General features: G+C 38.7%; 2 protein-coding genes across 3 annotated transcripts in view; one reads left to right on the top strand and one right to left on the bottom strand.

The window, feature by feature from the left end:
* The window catches only part of LOC111570343 (homer scaffold protein 1), a 39,904-nt gene extending 33,102 nt beyond the window's left edge, over positions 1 to 6,802 (bottom strand). Inside the window, exon 1 of one of the 2 annotated variants that reach the window (XM_035949448.2) lies at positions 5,751 to 6,802. In XM_035949448.2, coding sequence (XP_035805341.1) covers positions 5,751 to 5,755 — 5 coding nt within the window. In that variant the 5' untranslated portion in view covers positions 5,756 to 6,802. The remainder of the gene's footprint in view (positions 1 to 5,750) is intronic. The other variant, XM_035949449.2, reaches the window with a different exon arrangement.
* Positions 6,803 to 10,793: 3,991 nt separating this feature from the next.
* On the top strand, positions 10,794 to 15,513 carry si:ch1073-398f15.1 (cardiomyopathy-associated protein 5). Its single transcript, XM_023273048.3, has 2 exons — positions 10,794 to 11,202; positions 12,506 to 15,513. The coding sequence occupies exons 1-2, from the start codon at positions 11,078 to 11,080 to the stop codon at positions 14,775 to 14,777; spliced, it is 2,397 nt and encodes a 798-aa protein (XP_023128816.2). The 5' UTR covers positions 10,794 to 11,077; the 3' UTR covers positions 14,778 to 15,513.
* Positions 15,514 to 16,476: the final 963 nt, after the last annotated feature.

Genomic DNA, 16,476 nt, shown 5'->3' with positions numbered 1-16,476 from the left:
TGAACAGGGACCGTCTGCAAAATGCAAAACCGCTGCAAACAGCCAAGAGACAAATATTCAACAACTTTACTGCAGCCAGCAACTGACTCCTGCTGATCATACTACAACTCTTGGTTTGATATTAAATGTTTTTTCTGATAATTTTAAGGATTTTTAGTAAAAAAAAAATAAAATAAAAAAATAACTCTTATGCGTTGTAGTGTCAACAAATTTACTGCAGCCATAAACTCTCTCCTCCTCGTCATAGTACAACTCTTGAACTCTTGGTTTGATATAAAATATTTTTTTGTAATTTTAGGGAATTTTCTATTAGTAAAACAATTCAATAACTTCCCTCTTATGTTTTGTAGTGTACTTATGTGGTGGTGGGTGGGTGGGGCGCTGGGGCTGGGGTGCAGCTTATAGGAGGGGCTCCAAGCCACACAGGTTGGGAATGACTGAAGTAGAAGTCAGTCTACTTTATGCAAATGAGCTGCAGCCCTCTCCAGGTAAACGCACCGGATCACAGCGGAAAATGCACCGCAACCGGACCAGCATGCCACATGCAGCGCATTTCCAGCTGCGATCCGGTGTGTTTACCTGGAAAGGGCTGCAGCTTATTTGCATAGAGTAGACTGGACTCCAGGCTGCTGAGATTAGGTAGGGGGTAAAAAAAAAAAATCGGATAAATTGTGAATCGGGATTTTTTGTGAAAAAATCGGAGATTTTTTTTTAGGCCATATCGCCCATCCCTAGCGTCTGACCTCCACATGCTGCATCGAATTTCCTTAAAGTAAAAGTCGAGTCTACTTTATGCAAATTAGCTGCTACCCGCTCTGGGGAGACGCACCAGATCGCAGCTCAAAATGCACCACAACTGGACCAGCATGCAACACTGTGCGTTTCACATAGACAATGAATGGGATGCAGGAAATTGCCAGATCTAGTGAACATGTACCTTTAGTGTCCTGTTGATACTGTACAACTACAAGCATTCCAGGATCCATGTGTGAGGCATTGAGGTACAGGCTTTCTTGTAGTCAATCCAGGCCATGCACAGGTTGATCTGCCTAGTCCTGCAGGCTTGGGTGACTGCTCTGTCTACCAGTAGTTGGTGCTTGGCTCCTCTTTTACCAATTTTCTTCTGGGCTTTGTGCATGTATTGGGCCATGTGCCTATTCATCTTAGTCGCTATGATACCCGACAGAGGCTTCCATGTTGTACAGAGGCAGGATAATGGCCGCTAGTTTGATGGGATCGCACTCTTGTGGGGGTCGTTCATGATCAGGAACGTTCACCCTTGGGTTAGCCTAACCCTAAGCCATTCTGGGTGGGTCCATCTGTTAGCAGCTGATTCATTTGTACTGCCAGGTGCTTGTGTACTGCAGTTAGCCTCTTTAGCCAGTAGGTGTGGATCATGTCTGGGCTCAGTGCTGTCCAGCTTTTCATACCTGACACTCTTTCTCAGATGTCTGCCATTGTGATCGTCAATAGTGTTTGTTTTAGGAGATTGCTGTGGTCAGCTCTTAGGTCCACTAGCCACTGAGCACTGGTGTTATGTGATGCTTCTTTCTCCCATATGCTCTTCCAGTACCCTTCAGTCTCAGCTCTGGTTGGATCCAGGTACACATTCTGACCCTACTACTGCAAGTACACTTTGGATGGTTCAGGGGAGAACACCCTGTTTATTCTCCTGGCTTCTACCGCTCTAGTGTAGCTCTTTAGGCGGGTAGCCAGAGCTGTGAGCCTGTATATATATATATATATATATATATATATATATATATATATATATATATATATATATATATATATATATATATATATATATATATATATATATATATATATACATATACACACACACACACACATACACACACACACACACACACACACACACACACACACACACACACACATATATATATAAAGTTTGAATTTCACTTATATGTTGTATATTTTGTATAGGACCAGAACTAATGAAGACTTTCATTGTCAATTAAGCAGCTGATTATTATCTTATTATTACATGTCATGTGCTGGCTATTATTTCCTACAATGGCATGCATGAATCCCAGTGACAGCAGTGTGTCGCTGCTGTCACTATAAACATGTGTGTTTCCAGTGAAAACATGCTACTGGAACACAAGTACAAGAATAAGCTAATTAGGACCGAATGCACACAAGCATAGGACAAGCTCTCGCTTTGTGCCTGAGGAATTGATTGTTGACTGGATTATAACCATTGGCCTTGAGAATTACCGAGGATGCGTTTTGCACGAGGAGGTTATCAGTTCACCCCCCTCCTCCTCCGCCTCCTCCAACCACAATATGACAACAAACCAATCTCATGCTACATCATCTGTTTTCATCTGGAGTAAGAACTAGGTCGCTCTTGATCAGGAGAATCACCATAGATCTGCAGGTTCAGCTGCATCCAGTGCACGAGCCAAGTCATGGCGACTTAAAAGGACTTATCTCTTATCTTTGGCTGCACAAAATTAATTGTAACACTTGTTTTTTAAAACTATTTTTCCTTATGGAGCAGTATGTCCAAATATGCACTGCTTTGTCCTGTTCTCTACCATCAGTTCATCAGCAGTAGCCTACTGCATTACAGACTAATCTTTTGGCTTCTGTAATCTACAGTTCATTCGTTCATTTGACCTTTATTTAAACTCTGAATACACTGAAGTATGGAGGCTTTATTTATAATGTAGTCAAGTAAGAAAATACAAGATGTAGGCACACAAATTTAAAAAAACCTGTCTAACAAAGGCGAAAAATACATTAAAGGCAAAGTTTGTAAATTATTAAAAACATGAATTATAGCATTTAGGATTAAAAAAAAAAAAGAATCAACTAAAAGTAACAGCTTGAAGTCAAATAAGATGAAATTTAAATCACCCAAAGGGTAAAACGAGTCAAGCTTTAGGTTACATAGTTCTGCACGTGATTCCAGGTTGCAGGTGTGCAGGGAGTAAAACGAGATTTTCTAGGCTCAGTAAAAACAGCCAACAACTGCAGAGTAATCCAATCATTTGTTTGGTAAGGAATGTAAAGGGGCTGAAAAAAAACAGTAAGAGCATCATAAATAAATAAAACCCAACGTTCATCATGCTGTAAAAACAGGGAGGGACACCCAACCTAAGCATACAGTTAACGGTTATGAGTATGGTAATTATTATTATTAATATTATTAATGTAGAGTAATGAACAACAGAGCTCAACAATGAATTAATTTCATATCACAATTTGGAACAGTGCTTTTAGCAAACTGCAAAGGCTCCAATTTAGGATATACATTATGCAGTGTGTCTGACTAAGTCATGAGTGACCTAAAAAATTATATTGCAAATCACAATATCTGTTAGAAAAAATGCTAGTAGATATTTTCCCCAAATCTTTCATCCCTTATAAACAGTGTCAGAGGGCTTAAGAGTCACAGCTGATGCATGCATGTGTAAAAATGTCACCATAATCCAACACTGACAGAAAAGTTGCCTCAATAAGTGCTTTCTACATTTCAGTGAAAAACATGACTTAATTCTGTAAAAGAAAACTACTTATGGTCATAATTTCATCACGAGTTTAGACACATGCTATTTAAATGTCAGCTTCTGATCAATCCAAATTCCAAGATATTTGCCTTTTATCTCTTTTATTACTTGTGCCACTCAGACAAGAGCTATCTGGTCATCTGTCATAATCAATAGTTTTTGAAAATCATGAATTTAGTTTTGAAAATTGTCAGTGTATGGAGGCTTTAGTAGATATAAATGATAGACAAGTACTGCTGTCAGTTGTGCAGGCTGTAGTGATGTAAACCTGTGACAGTATTGCATTTTTCTTAAATGTTTTTTTAGCTAGTTTGCAGCCTTGTATCCTCCAGTGTGGCTTTTCAAAGCTCAAAGTTTAAATCAAAAAGTGCCCCCTTAGCTTTGGGACGAACTGCCTGAGGAGATAAGGCTCACAGAATCAGGCACTTCTTTTAAATCACTTCTTGAAACCCATCATTTGTACCTGTTTTTACGTTATGTCATCTCTTTATTGTCTTCATTTCTTACTAAGCTTTTCTCTTTTGGGTTTTGTTCCCTTTGTCCACTTCCCCCATCTGCAGGTGTTTCTGGCTCTGGAGTTACACAAGTCTGACATGTAGCGACTGATCCTACCAATCTGTCCAGTGTTTATGTACGCTTGTTTGTTGTCTGTTTGACTCTGCTTCCTCCCATTTACCCTCACCCCATCTGGTCAAGACAGATGACCTCCCTCCCCAAGCCTGGTTCTGCTGGAGGTATCTTCCTGATTTATTACAGTACATAATACTGCAAAAGCCTCAGAACTGAACTTGGGTGGATAGATTGGCATAATTAATATGATTGTAGGGTCTTAACCTTATTATTATATTAAATTTGGTCAAGTAAGTAAGTATTGTGTATAATATTGTGGGATTTTTAAACGTGTTCAATGAATCTGTAATGACAATGTTACAATTTCTCTAATGGAAGTCACATTTCCGCAGCTCATAAAACACAGTAATTTTCCATTATTGTTTATATTCCATAATATATGCTTTAATTACACAACATATGTAATTTCATTGAGTTCACACATGTCAATATTGCGCATTAAATTTTAAAAAAGCCTTTCAAACAACACATGATTTAATTTAAAATAAATGCCTAAAAATATAGTTTAACTGTGGAATGGTTCTGTATTTTTATGATATAGCTATTTTGTATTTGAGAAATTGTACTTTTACTGATTACTTCTGCTTAAGGATCTTATACATAGCTGAAAACACATTTAATATTTTATTACTTTTGCAATCATACAACATGTCTCTTACTAAAACAAATCAATAAAAATTACAGTCAGTACTTCTTTTTCTGTTTCTAATTTTTCAAATATATTTACAGTATTAAACATGAATCTAGCAGTTTCAGTGATCCTTCTTCTTCTAGGCTAGTTTCAGCTTTTGGCTTACTTTTAAATATATATCATAGCTATTACACATCTATTGGGGCAATGCTGTTAACTTATACTCCATAAACACTTTGCTATTTTTGTTTTATTCTCATGTTATTGGTTTTTAGCAACATATGGCACTAGCATTTCCTTTGGGATTAATAGAATTTTTTAAAATAAAGAGGGGATATGATCAATTTGTGAATTTAGTTTTCATCTTCTATGTCAAAAAATTCAAATTTTCTTTAAAAAAATAGGGAGTTACTGTTTTTTTTAATATTATTTTACATTAGATGTAAACTCAGCATACTTTTGTCAGTTTTTCAAAATATTTTTGTGTATTTAAAAAAAAGATTTGCAAAAGATTTTCTTACAGTGTATAAATAACTAGTAGTGACTTGACTACCGAGGTTTAAAAGTAAAACTTTCACTGTTTTACTTGTATTTGTTACTACTGTCAAATTGCATTGTTTTTTTTTGGGAGGGGGGGGGGGTTTAACATTATCTTAATTGTTATGTTGCCCTTTGGGTGTCCTGCTTCTGAGTTGTCTGTCAAAGCACTTTGTTAACCTTGTGTTTTTTTTTAAGTACGATCTAAATAAAGTTAACTCACTATTAGTGTGCGCTGACGTGATGGCAGGACATTTAGTTAGCGGTGGGTGGCTAAGCTACGGTGTTTACTCCGGGCTGTCAGCTGAGTCTGAGCTCAGGGTGTCCTGCTCAAAACCTGCGGCTGCGCTCCACAAATCGGCAAAAACAGAGTGACAATTACAGGCTCCGCCGCTCTGCCAGTTACATACCCCATTTTAGCTGGATATCGTCGCTGAGTAGAGTCGAAAATGATCCTGTCGGTGGTCTCTGGATGACGGTGTGAACAAGCTGCTGGAGGTTAGCTTCAGCTCTTGATCCCTCTGATTAAAGCCGCTCTGGTCGGTCGCTGTGCCGGCGGAGCCACTCTGGCTACTCTCAGTCCGACATGGCTCGGTGTGTTGTTGTTATGCCCTTGGGTGCATCTTTTTTTTCCTTTTTTTTGGCTGGGTGTTGGTTTCATCCGAGCAGACGTGTCGGTGCATGCATGATGACCGAGAACACACAGCAGCGCTGGCGCTAGCAGCTGCTGCTACCCGTTAGCTAAATCAAACCAAACTCCTCGGGATTATGGAGCTAAACTCGGGAGCAGACTGACAGCAGAGGGAGTGTGATTTACAGCCAAATTAAGCTGGTGAAGTTGCGCTTTTAAATCCACAGAGAAAATATCGGCAGAGGGAAAATGTTGTTTAAAACAGCGCATAGTCTCTAAATACGCTAGCTTTATCCATTCGGTGTTAGCTTGCTGTGAACACTCCGCTGCCTCATAAAACTCCACATTCAGCCTCAATTTCTACAGTCCAACTGCTCATAATCCACTGGTAAGAACTGGCTCCTCCGTGCCGCCCGCTGAGCCTCCAACCGACTGATATTAGAGAGTTTCACCGCCGCGAGTGAGACGTTTCCCGCTGCCCGGCGGTGACAGACATCTTCTTTCCACACGGAGCTTCATCTCCGCCGCTTCTGGAGGCAACACAGAACAACAGTCGGTGCTCGCTCCGAGTTTTAGCATCACGTCCCGTCCTCCTCCAAGATCACAACAGCTCCGAGGATGCTCACCACAGATTTACAGGCTGATGACGAGACTCCTCCTGGCGTTTTTCTCGTTATTTCGTCCAAACCGGGACTCAGGCGGTGTGAGGATACGGTGCTGATACTTCTGCTGCTCCGGCCGGTTCATCCTCTCTCATCTCCAGCCGTCTGTCCTCTGTGAGCACCGCAGCTCATTCATCTGATCCGCTCCATCAGCCGCCGCCGCTCCGGGGACCGTTAGACCTGCGACGTCATCACGCTACGCAAACCACTGATATTTTGACGTAATTGGCAATAAAGCGTTTCTTCACATGCGCCGTGGAGGAAAAAAAAAGTGGCATTAATCACATCATAGTAATAATTTAAAATACAATGGTAACAACGAGAACCTGAATTAAACAACACATATTAAAAATAAAAACAATAAATAAATTAGTATAATTTATTTATTTACTGAAAATTTACCACATGCAGACTGTTACTTTAAGCAATTTTACACTTCTCAGCAGTTCTTTCATACATTTGGATCCAGTCATTCCCCGTTCCGTATAGAAAAATGAACTACATTTTCTTTTAAAATATCTATTTTATCCATATAATTTGTACATGAGAAGTGTGCTGAAGTGAACAAATTTACTGTAATAAATCTAAACAGACTGCAGCTTTATCATCCCTAAAAAGTCCTATTTGCTTTGGGGTTTTTTGTTCAAAAATAATGAATAACCCTCCACTTGAACTCATTTTAATAGCACAAAAAGTCTGTTTACGTATATCTTTATATTTAAAAAAAATAATACAGGGGCTATTTTTGTACTCTCAGGGTTTTATATCATCTTACCTCAAAACCACTTCTTCTGAGTTTCTGTTTAAAGATTAGTCAGGCCAAATCTTCCTCCTACACTGGTTTACCCAATAAAATTTAGAACTGTACATATCTTGCCCTCTGGCAGCTGTATCAGTCAGTAACAAGATTATCGTTTCAGGTTTTTTTCCGCCCCACATCAGGGGCACCTCCAGAAATTTTTCTTAGGGATGAAAAGATAGGGCCACTGAAAATGTTAGAGGGAATACAAAAATCAATAGGTATAATTAAATTTCAGGATTTCTATCATGCTGTTGTAGTACAGAGGCTAGTTGGAAACTATGTCAATATGAGAGTTAGGAAATCGTATACTGATATAGCTTTGGTTCGAATTTTACAGTTAATTTTACTAATTCTCTGAGGTGTGCAGATTAATGTAGGTACTGGTAACATTAAAGGTATTGGGGTGACCACACAGGCTGTGATGTGTTTGAATGGAAAAGGTTCACATTAGGAAAGACATCCACTGGTAATTTATAATTTCATTACTGAAATGAGAGAAATATAACAGGAATTTCAGTGGTCATCAAGACATAAAAACTACATAGAATCAACTGTCAAATCTCATCAAAACTGCTGTAAAAGTTTGGTGACTTTGTCCCAAAATTAAGTTTAGTGAGTATTCTATGTGCATGTACAGTTTTACCACATCACACTTGCATCAGTGCAACATGATTGGTTGAATGTTTGTCTTTTTGGGTGGATACTCGGGATGCGTGTCCTTCAACTTCTGATTTTGGTGTTAAGAAATTCTTCGATAGATTTCTTTTCAGGATTCTTTAGGTGGCGAGTCGCTCCCTTCTAAAATTTCAGATCTGGCTAAGACAGTAAGAAACATATTCCTGTTTACTTCAAACAAGCTGGATTATTATAAATTACAGTCTTTCTTTAGTTTTTAGTATTTATTACATGTTTTACCAACATGTTTAATTACATCATTACTGAACAGAAAAAAAGCATACTATAATCGTATTTTATAAAGCATAATCTTCTTTACATACACTGTATTGTTTCCTCTATGTTGGTAAGATTTTATAAATATATTAAGAAAAAAACTACAAAATAACACAACCATTCATTTAAAGATAAATTAAATGCACAAATTTTATAATCATTTATTCAACACATACTTTAATTTTTATTATTACTAGTTGTATTTTATATATAACTTTTTTCTTACAAGTGCCTTATTAAGTGTAAATGCATTGTTAAATAAGGAATAATAATCTTATTAATACAGATAAAGTTGGATGTTTTGTAGTATAAAACATAAAAAGTGCCAGTAGTACGGTGGCCGAGAGGTGCAAACCAAATTTACATAATGCAAAACACTTTTACAACCTCCAAGACAAATTTACAAGCAACAAAACACTTTTACAAGTCCAAAAACACTTTTACAAATCCAAAAACACTTTTACATAATGTAAAACACTTTTACAACCTCCAAGACAAATTTACAAGCGACAAAACACTTTTACAAGTTCGAAAACACTTTTACAAGTCCGAAAACACTTTTACAAATCCAAATGTAACCGGAAAGGGAATGTCCCAACTCAGGGGTTGAAGCGGAAGTGACGACGAGGAGCGGCTAATGCAACGGACAACGAGCGGGTGATGTTTTGCCAGTTTTGTGGGGAACATATGAACCGATTGACGCGGTTTTGTTTTTCGTGTGGTCGGTCTTTAGAGTGTTTAAATGGCGCAGATCAGATCGACAGAGTGCATTAGCCGCTCCTCGTCATCACTTCCGCTTCAGCCCCGGAGTTGGGACATTCCCTTTCCGGTTACATTTGGATTTGTAAAAGTGTTTTCGGACTTGTAAAAGTGTTTTCGAACTTGTAAAAGTGTTTTGTCGCTTGTAAATTTGTCTGGGAGGTTGTAAAAGTGTTTTACATTATGTAAAAGTGTTTTTGGATTTGTAAAAGTGTTTTCGAACTTGTAAAAGTGTTTTGTCGCTTGTAAATTTGTCTTGGAGGTTGTAAAAGTGTTTTACATTATGTAAAAGTGTTTTTGGACTTGTAAAAGTGTTTTGTTGCTTGTAAATTTGTCTTGGAGGTTGTAAAAGTGTTTTGCATTATGTAAATTTGGTTTGCACCTCTCGGCCACCGTACAGTAGTGATCAGTGGGAAAAAATACTATGTATAGTTACTCAAGAAAAAGAAGTAATACCACAGTGTAGAAACGCAAAGTCCAGTATTCAAAACTAAAAATATGATCATCAAAATATTTTAAAGTACTAAAACTAAAGTGCTTATTTTACAGAATGACCTATTTTAGAAGAAATATACATATTGGTGAACATCTCTCCTAAGAGAGGCAGACAGCAAGTTTACTGCTTTTACATATCATTCATTTTAATTCAAAATGTTCAAAATTAATACCAGACATAAGTTTGTATCAGCACATCTGAACACACCATGTGCTTTTGGTGATTGCCATCTTCTGGACAGTTACTGATACCACCAGTGATGATGAAATCTTCAGATTGTGAAGTAAAAGTAGCAACAAAAAGAATATAAATACTTTCTGCATTAAAAATTGTATTTAATTAACAAAAAATATAAAATTTTTCATGTTATACTACTCTATATCTCATATTCAAAAAGTAAAATTACATTATGAAGAAACTATATAGATAGACTGCCAAAAATATATATACAGACTAGAAGCAGGGAAATCTTTAAATCTTCCAGGGACATACTGTGTGTTAGAATAGCATTTCCTCTACTTGGTTAAACTAAACCAATTACAGATTAAATGCAGTATTATGTTGTTAATAGTCATGTTTTAATCTGCCTGGCTGGTGCACACAGTGTTATAGCCCAATAAGCACGAAGTTTGTGTATTAGCCAATGTTTGTCATGTCCATTTGGAAAGTTTATGATTCACAGAAGGTATGTCAGACCAGTTTACACAAGAGAACTTTTGCCCAGATACAACCTGCTGACTAAACCCTCCCAGTCCCTTCCAGTCTTTCACTTCCCACGTTGTATCTCTGTCACACTGCATGACAGACGTGAACAGGTGTGAGGCTGACATTTTCATAGAAGCGTGGCTCAAAGTAAATAAAAACTGATTTCATAAAACAAAATACTGAGCTTTAGCCATTTTATGTAACCCGGCAGCTCATAAACGCTTATTACAGCAGAAAAGGGTGATCAGGCTTGCTTTTTTATCAATTTTGTTTTCTTGATGGAAGATTATGTTGCACAACTAAAAACCAAACCAAACACTTTGAGGATTCTTGCCTTTGACAGACTTACAGACAGACTCGACATCGGATACAGGCCGCCAGCACTAAATTATATATAGACCTGGCAAGAAAAGTAAGAGAGAAGCGTTTACTCAATGTTGCTGCATTTTTAACTGTTGAAATTAGTCAAAGGCAACAGCAAATCAATCCAGATTAACCTGTTAATTGTGTGGACTATAAATGCAAGGGTTCATCCAGTGTGAACAGATGACAAAATAATCTCCCTACATGTTGCAAATGCTTCACATGAAACACTGGAAGGATAGTTTTCTATTTCAAGATTACGCTGAGCATGAAAACTCAACTCAAGCCTGCTTGCTTAGAATGTGATCAACAGAGCGGCGCTGAGTTGAGCAGAGGCTAAAGCAAATTAATCCAAGACATTACAAACAATGGATACAGTGACGGAGGATTTTGCACGTTCAGATGTTGATGCTGAGATGACAGTGTTGACACCTGAAGATATTACTGGGCAAAACGTTGATGCTGGTGATGAAGTGGAGACACTTCGAAACAGGTATTTTGTATTCTGGATGAATTGCTGCAGTCAAATATGTAATAGGGTTTGCTTCATAGCTTTAATAACAGTAGGAAGATGTTGAGCAAAATCCATTTTTTTCATTCATCCAAAATCCCCAGTAGCTCAGAGGCAGCAGTTTATTTTACAGTAATAAATTGGATGTATTTCCAAACAAAATGGGGAATTAATGGAGGAAACTCCATTAGTGACCGACCAACCTGTGTGTGTGTTTATACTGCAAGTGTAGCTGAGCAGGACTTGGAGCTCTGCAGTGTGAAATTTCCTATGTGGTTGTATCTGTGTGAATTAACGTTCTGAGCACCAAAGGCATGTGATTTGTTTTTTAGAAATCACCAAAATTACACCTTTCATAAGAGCCAGAAACAGTGAACACAAGAATCGACACATTTTCAACTTTCAGACAGTCTTTGAATGTATGGATCTGTGACAGAGAATAACATAAGTGAAGCTGGAAATTGATATATTTTATCGAAATTAAAATTAAAAATGTAAAAAATAAAGAATTTGCACAGAAGTCTGTAACAAAAAACAAGAAACTGTGCGTCTGACAAAAATTGAGAATGTTTTCAAGTGAACTGCAGGCTGTTTTCACACAGAGCAGAAGGAAGGCAACAAAAGGGACTGAGAGGAAAATAAAACATACTAGATTAGTTAAATAAATGTGGCCTCAAACCTCAAAAGCAAGTTGCTGTAAGATACATTCAGTATGATGAAATGTCTTTCTACAGTAGATGTGCAGAGTAGTATGAAAAACACCTGTTTTGTAGAAGATATTTTAAAGAATGCATATAGTTAAATATCTATATGAACTCCCAATTTTTCCTACTATTGGTCACTATTAGAAAATGTTGCAGTAACTATACCTTTCCTTTTTCTGAATAATTTTTGGAGTTTTAACTGTGTCATACTGCAAAAGGACATTTTTTAATTCTTTCTCCGTCTAGCCATGGTTGTTCTGTTTCTACAGAGCTGCAGGACTTTGATTGCAGAGAAAAAAGGCACAAGACCAAAAATTGCCCAGAAACTTCTTGGAGTTCAGAGGGCAAAACTTGCTTGCAAACAGAGAAGTAGAGGCAGCTTTTTACAACAATTTCAGTATGCAAATTATGCCAAATATTAGATCTCACAGGCCCCTCGTAGCAAAGTTGGGGTATCTATGAGATTAGATTTAAATGAGTGGTTTATGGACTTCAATGCAAAAAAAAAAAACTAAACCAAAAGAGCAAATGTAACAAGCTGGCTTAATGTGGCTTCTTTGTTTGTGTTGCTTTGCCTTCAGTTTACGTGAGGCTGTCCATGATGACAATGTCCGGCCTAAGATGCAGTGCTTGATGATGGACTCCTCTTTCTCTATGGTGACTATGCAAGGCGAGGACAGCGGGATCGCTTGGGAAACGACCCCAAGTCGCTGCACCACACCGTGGGCATCTGATGCTGGTAACCACACTGTGGATCTCAGCTCTCAGGCTGCAGTACGGCCTGCAACACCTGGGTCTCATCCAGCAGGAAAGATTATCTTTGTCATGGATGAGGAGCTGATGTCAAGAAGGAAGAAAACTAAAGAGAGGGTAAGCAGTCAGAAAAACAAGGCAGTCCTGGTAGAAAGCTCTGAGAACATCTCAGGCCGGCCAGAGCTGGTCGAAGTCTCTCAACCCAATGTGAAAACCGAAGGAGAAGGAGACCAAAAGGAACCGGCTGATCCTCTGGAAGATAAAGAGCAACGGCTGTTCACATTGGTGTCGGAGGGCTCTGAAATCCTCAACATTGTTGTTCCTCCTAAACTGGTCACATTGGATGAAGAGGTGAGCAAAGAAATGGTGGACAATCTGTCGTATCTGGAAGAAAGTCCTGTTGCTAAAGCCAGTGATCACACCCATGACAATGACCTGACAATCTCATTGGAATCAGATGTGGCACCAGGCGGCCCGGCCAAGCTTTCACCTCCTGCAGGTTCCAAGGATCCACCGGGAGCTCCAGTGCCCAGACCTCCAGGTAGAGCAGCTGCTGGAAATGTGGACTACTTTGAGGCATTTAATCTGATTGATGCACAGGCTCCAGGGGGTCCTGCTGTGATTGCACAGGGACAAGAGGAACCAGATGCTGAGGCAGTCGCTGAGAGCCAAGACACTGACAAACCTGTTCAGTCTAAAGGCAGGACTCTCACTGCAAGTGTGGATACTGACAAGTCAGACAATATCAGTCTAGGGGAAATCACCAGTGAGCTTCTAGATGAAGTCTTCTACGGTGGTACAGAAGACTACCTGAAAAATCTAGACTCAGTCGACAGAGGAGGAGCCACTAGAGGTGCACCATCCAGGCTTCCTTCAAAACCAAGTGGTTCAAAATTGTTTGGAAGCCAAGAGGACATCCTGACTCCAATCTTCCTACCCGAAGGACCCCCGAAAATTATTGACCCCATTTTGCTGGAGGACCCCAAAGCCATGGCCTTCCTTTACACGGACCTGTATGAGGAAGCAACTGGTAGCCGGAAAAAAGAAGAGGACACAGAAAGTATGACCTCTGAGAAGTCCTTCCACAGCAGGCATTCAGACCGTGAGGCTAGAGGATATTTAGAGAAATACGTTCTAATCGATGAGACTCCAGTGGTGGAGACGGAACCAACCAATAAAGAAAAGTGCCCCCAGGAAGGACCACGGATATTGACCCAAGACTTGTATGAATTTGGAGATTTTTTAACCAAATCTGAAAAAGGTGAGATTTCACATTCTGAGGAGGAAGTTACAGACTTCTTCAGGTCGAGTGCCAATTCTTCTCCATGCGATATAGAGCCTTTCCCTCGATCGCTAGAAGAAGATGACACACAAACAGTAACAAAATGGAAAGCCAAAACAGAGAAAAGCGTGTCTATAAAAGTAGAAAAAATTGCAGAAAAATCTGTAGATCCACTTAGCATCTCAAGCTTTGACTTCCCCTCTGAGGAAACAGAGTGGGGAAGTGAGGATGATCATCCTACCACCCTGGATGAGAAAAATGTCACTGTGCATACAGGTCAGGACTTGTGGAAACAAGAATCAGACACAAATCATCCAGTTGCTCCACCAAGGAAAAAGGCATCCTCTCCTAAGTCATGTCTGGATCTAACACCTCTGACTCCAGTTGACGTGATTACACAAGAGAAGGAAGAAGAGGCAGGAGGGAAAGAGCAAAGAGAGGAGGAGAAGGAGACGGCATCACCAGCAGAGACTGCAGACGAGGGCGACGGAGAGGCAGAGGAAACGATGGAGGCGTCCGCTGATATTACTCCATTTGAGAATGCTGTGGTAAAAGCTGGGCCTTCAGAAGCTCAAAGTGTACAAGACAGCGAGGAAATAGCTGTCAGAGACACAAAACCAGCTGAAGAGAGAGACATCAAAGCAGAAGACGAGGAAAGAAGTGAGACTGAAACAGATACAAAACAAACCGAAGTAGAGGAGATCAATGTTAAGTCATCAGAATTAAATGAAACAGAGATTAATGCAGAGAAGCAAGGAGATACAACTGCCGCATCAACTGAACCAGCTAAACACAATAGACAGTGTATTATACTTTAGCATAGTTACAGTATTATTAGTAGTATAACATTATTTGGTCTTAAAATAACAGTGAAAGTATCCTACATTGTAAACCTAAATATGTCCCTCCCAAATCTATATAGCTCATATAAAATGAAGGCTAGAATGCACTGGAAAGGATTTAATTATGGAAAATTATCCTCCAGTTGCCATTTTTTTTCTTTTGTACATTTTTTACATTCACTTGAGATAAATTCCTAAAGCTCCATATATACATTTGTGTATCTGTTGTTTTTATAATTTTAGCAATACTCTGCGTTAATTTTAAAAATCTCCTTTTTAATTTAAAACAGTCGCGATGACAGTAATCAGAAAGTTTTCCAGGCCTCTTTGGCGATAGTGCATGAATCCAAGTGTGTTTGAAGGAAGAACTTTGGGTCATGAGTGCAAATAAAAACGGTGCGAGTGCATGTGGTGGTGGTGTGTGTGTGACTGTGGGGTGCATCTTCAGCTATAAATAAGGCTGTTAACCTGACACCTCATCTCAGCTAAGAGTCTGTGTGCTGTGCATCCACTTGTAAACAGAAAAATAATATAATACGTGCCCACATGCGGATTCATCTGATTTTAAACAAAATTATACCCTGTAATTCTATGTTTAATCATTAATGTGTATAACTATGTATACTTAACATATAAGATAATAATATAATACACTTTTTTGTGTGTCTGATGCATCTGATTGCAACAATAAAAATTACATCTATCACTTCTCCTCCCTCACCAAAAAAAGCCCAGTTTCAGCACTGTATTTGTTTGAGATGATTTGATGAACCATAACTAGCTTGGAGGAACCTGTTTTTTTGTTTGTTTTGTTTTGTTTTCTCCCATGGATGAACATTAAAACGGTCTGCTGGTGTTAAATTCTGCATATGAATGGTTTTGCACAGTGAAGGTCAAAACAAAATAAGATTGAGCAAAACACATCTCTGCATGGTGGGGAGCTTTTAATAGACTGAATGGTGCTTGAGTTGTCATAAAGCATATGGTTTATGTCCTGCTTAATTTGCACATACAATTGCTGCAAGCCTTGAATCCAAAGGTGCCATCTGGAGCTCAGCAGTGATCCTGTGCCTATTGACCTTGAAGAGGAGACGAAAAACACACTCACAGACATTCATTCGCACATGAGAAAACATGGCCTGAATACCATTCAAAGAGAAGTGAATGTGTAGCACAGACTGGTATTTTGTTTTGGCAAAGTAATAGTTATGTCTTAAGGCTTTTGTCGCCTGTGTCCACCTTACTTGAACTGCTTTATAATCATTTTGTATGGGCCTTGGCGACACCCAGTGGACAAAGAAGAACCTCTACATGTTTCAACCTTTGAAATCTAATTTCTGTCCTCCACATCGACAGGTGGCAGATGTGAGTTATTGGCTTACCAACAACTTACCAAAACCAGGCTCGTAGTCATAGAAGTACAGCAGGTACTTCTTGGTGTTTCTTGTTTTCCAATTGAAAATCTAGATTTTTTAATCATTCTGTGAGTAAATCTATAGCATCTAAACTGCTGAAAAAAAAACTAAAATAAGGAGATTCACATAATAATTTTCTTTTCTTGTGTACTCTTCACATGTGCTTTAGATTGTTATCATATTGGTATATTCCCCCTCTGCCAAATTTCTGCAGACTGGGAGTCACCACATCAGCAAGTATTTTTGGTATATTGCCAGAC

The sequence above is a fragment of the Amphiprion ocellaris genome, chromosome 17 (genome assembly GCF_022539595.1).
Source record: "Amphiprion ocellaris isolate individual 3 ecotype Okinawa chromosome 17, ASM2253959v1, whole genome shotgun sequence".
NCBI lineage: Eukaryota > Metazoa > Chordata > Actinopteri > Pomacentridae > Amphiprion > Amphiprion ocellaris.
Note: the sequence above shows the minus strand (reverse complement) of the source record. Positions and strands in the feature narration are given on the sequence as shown.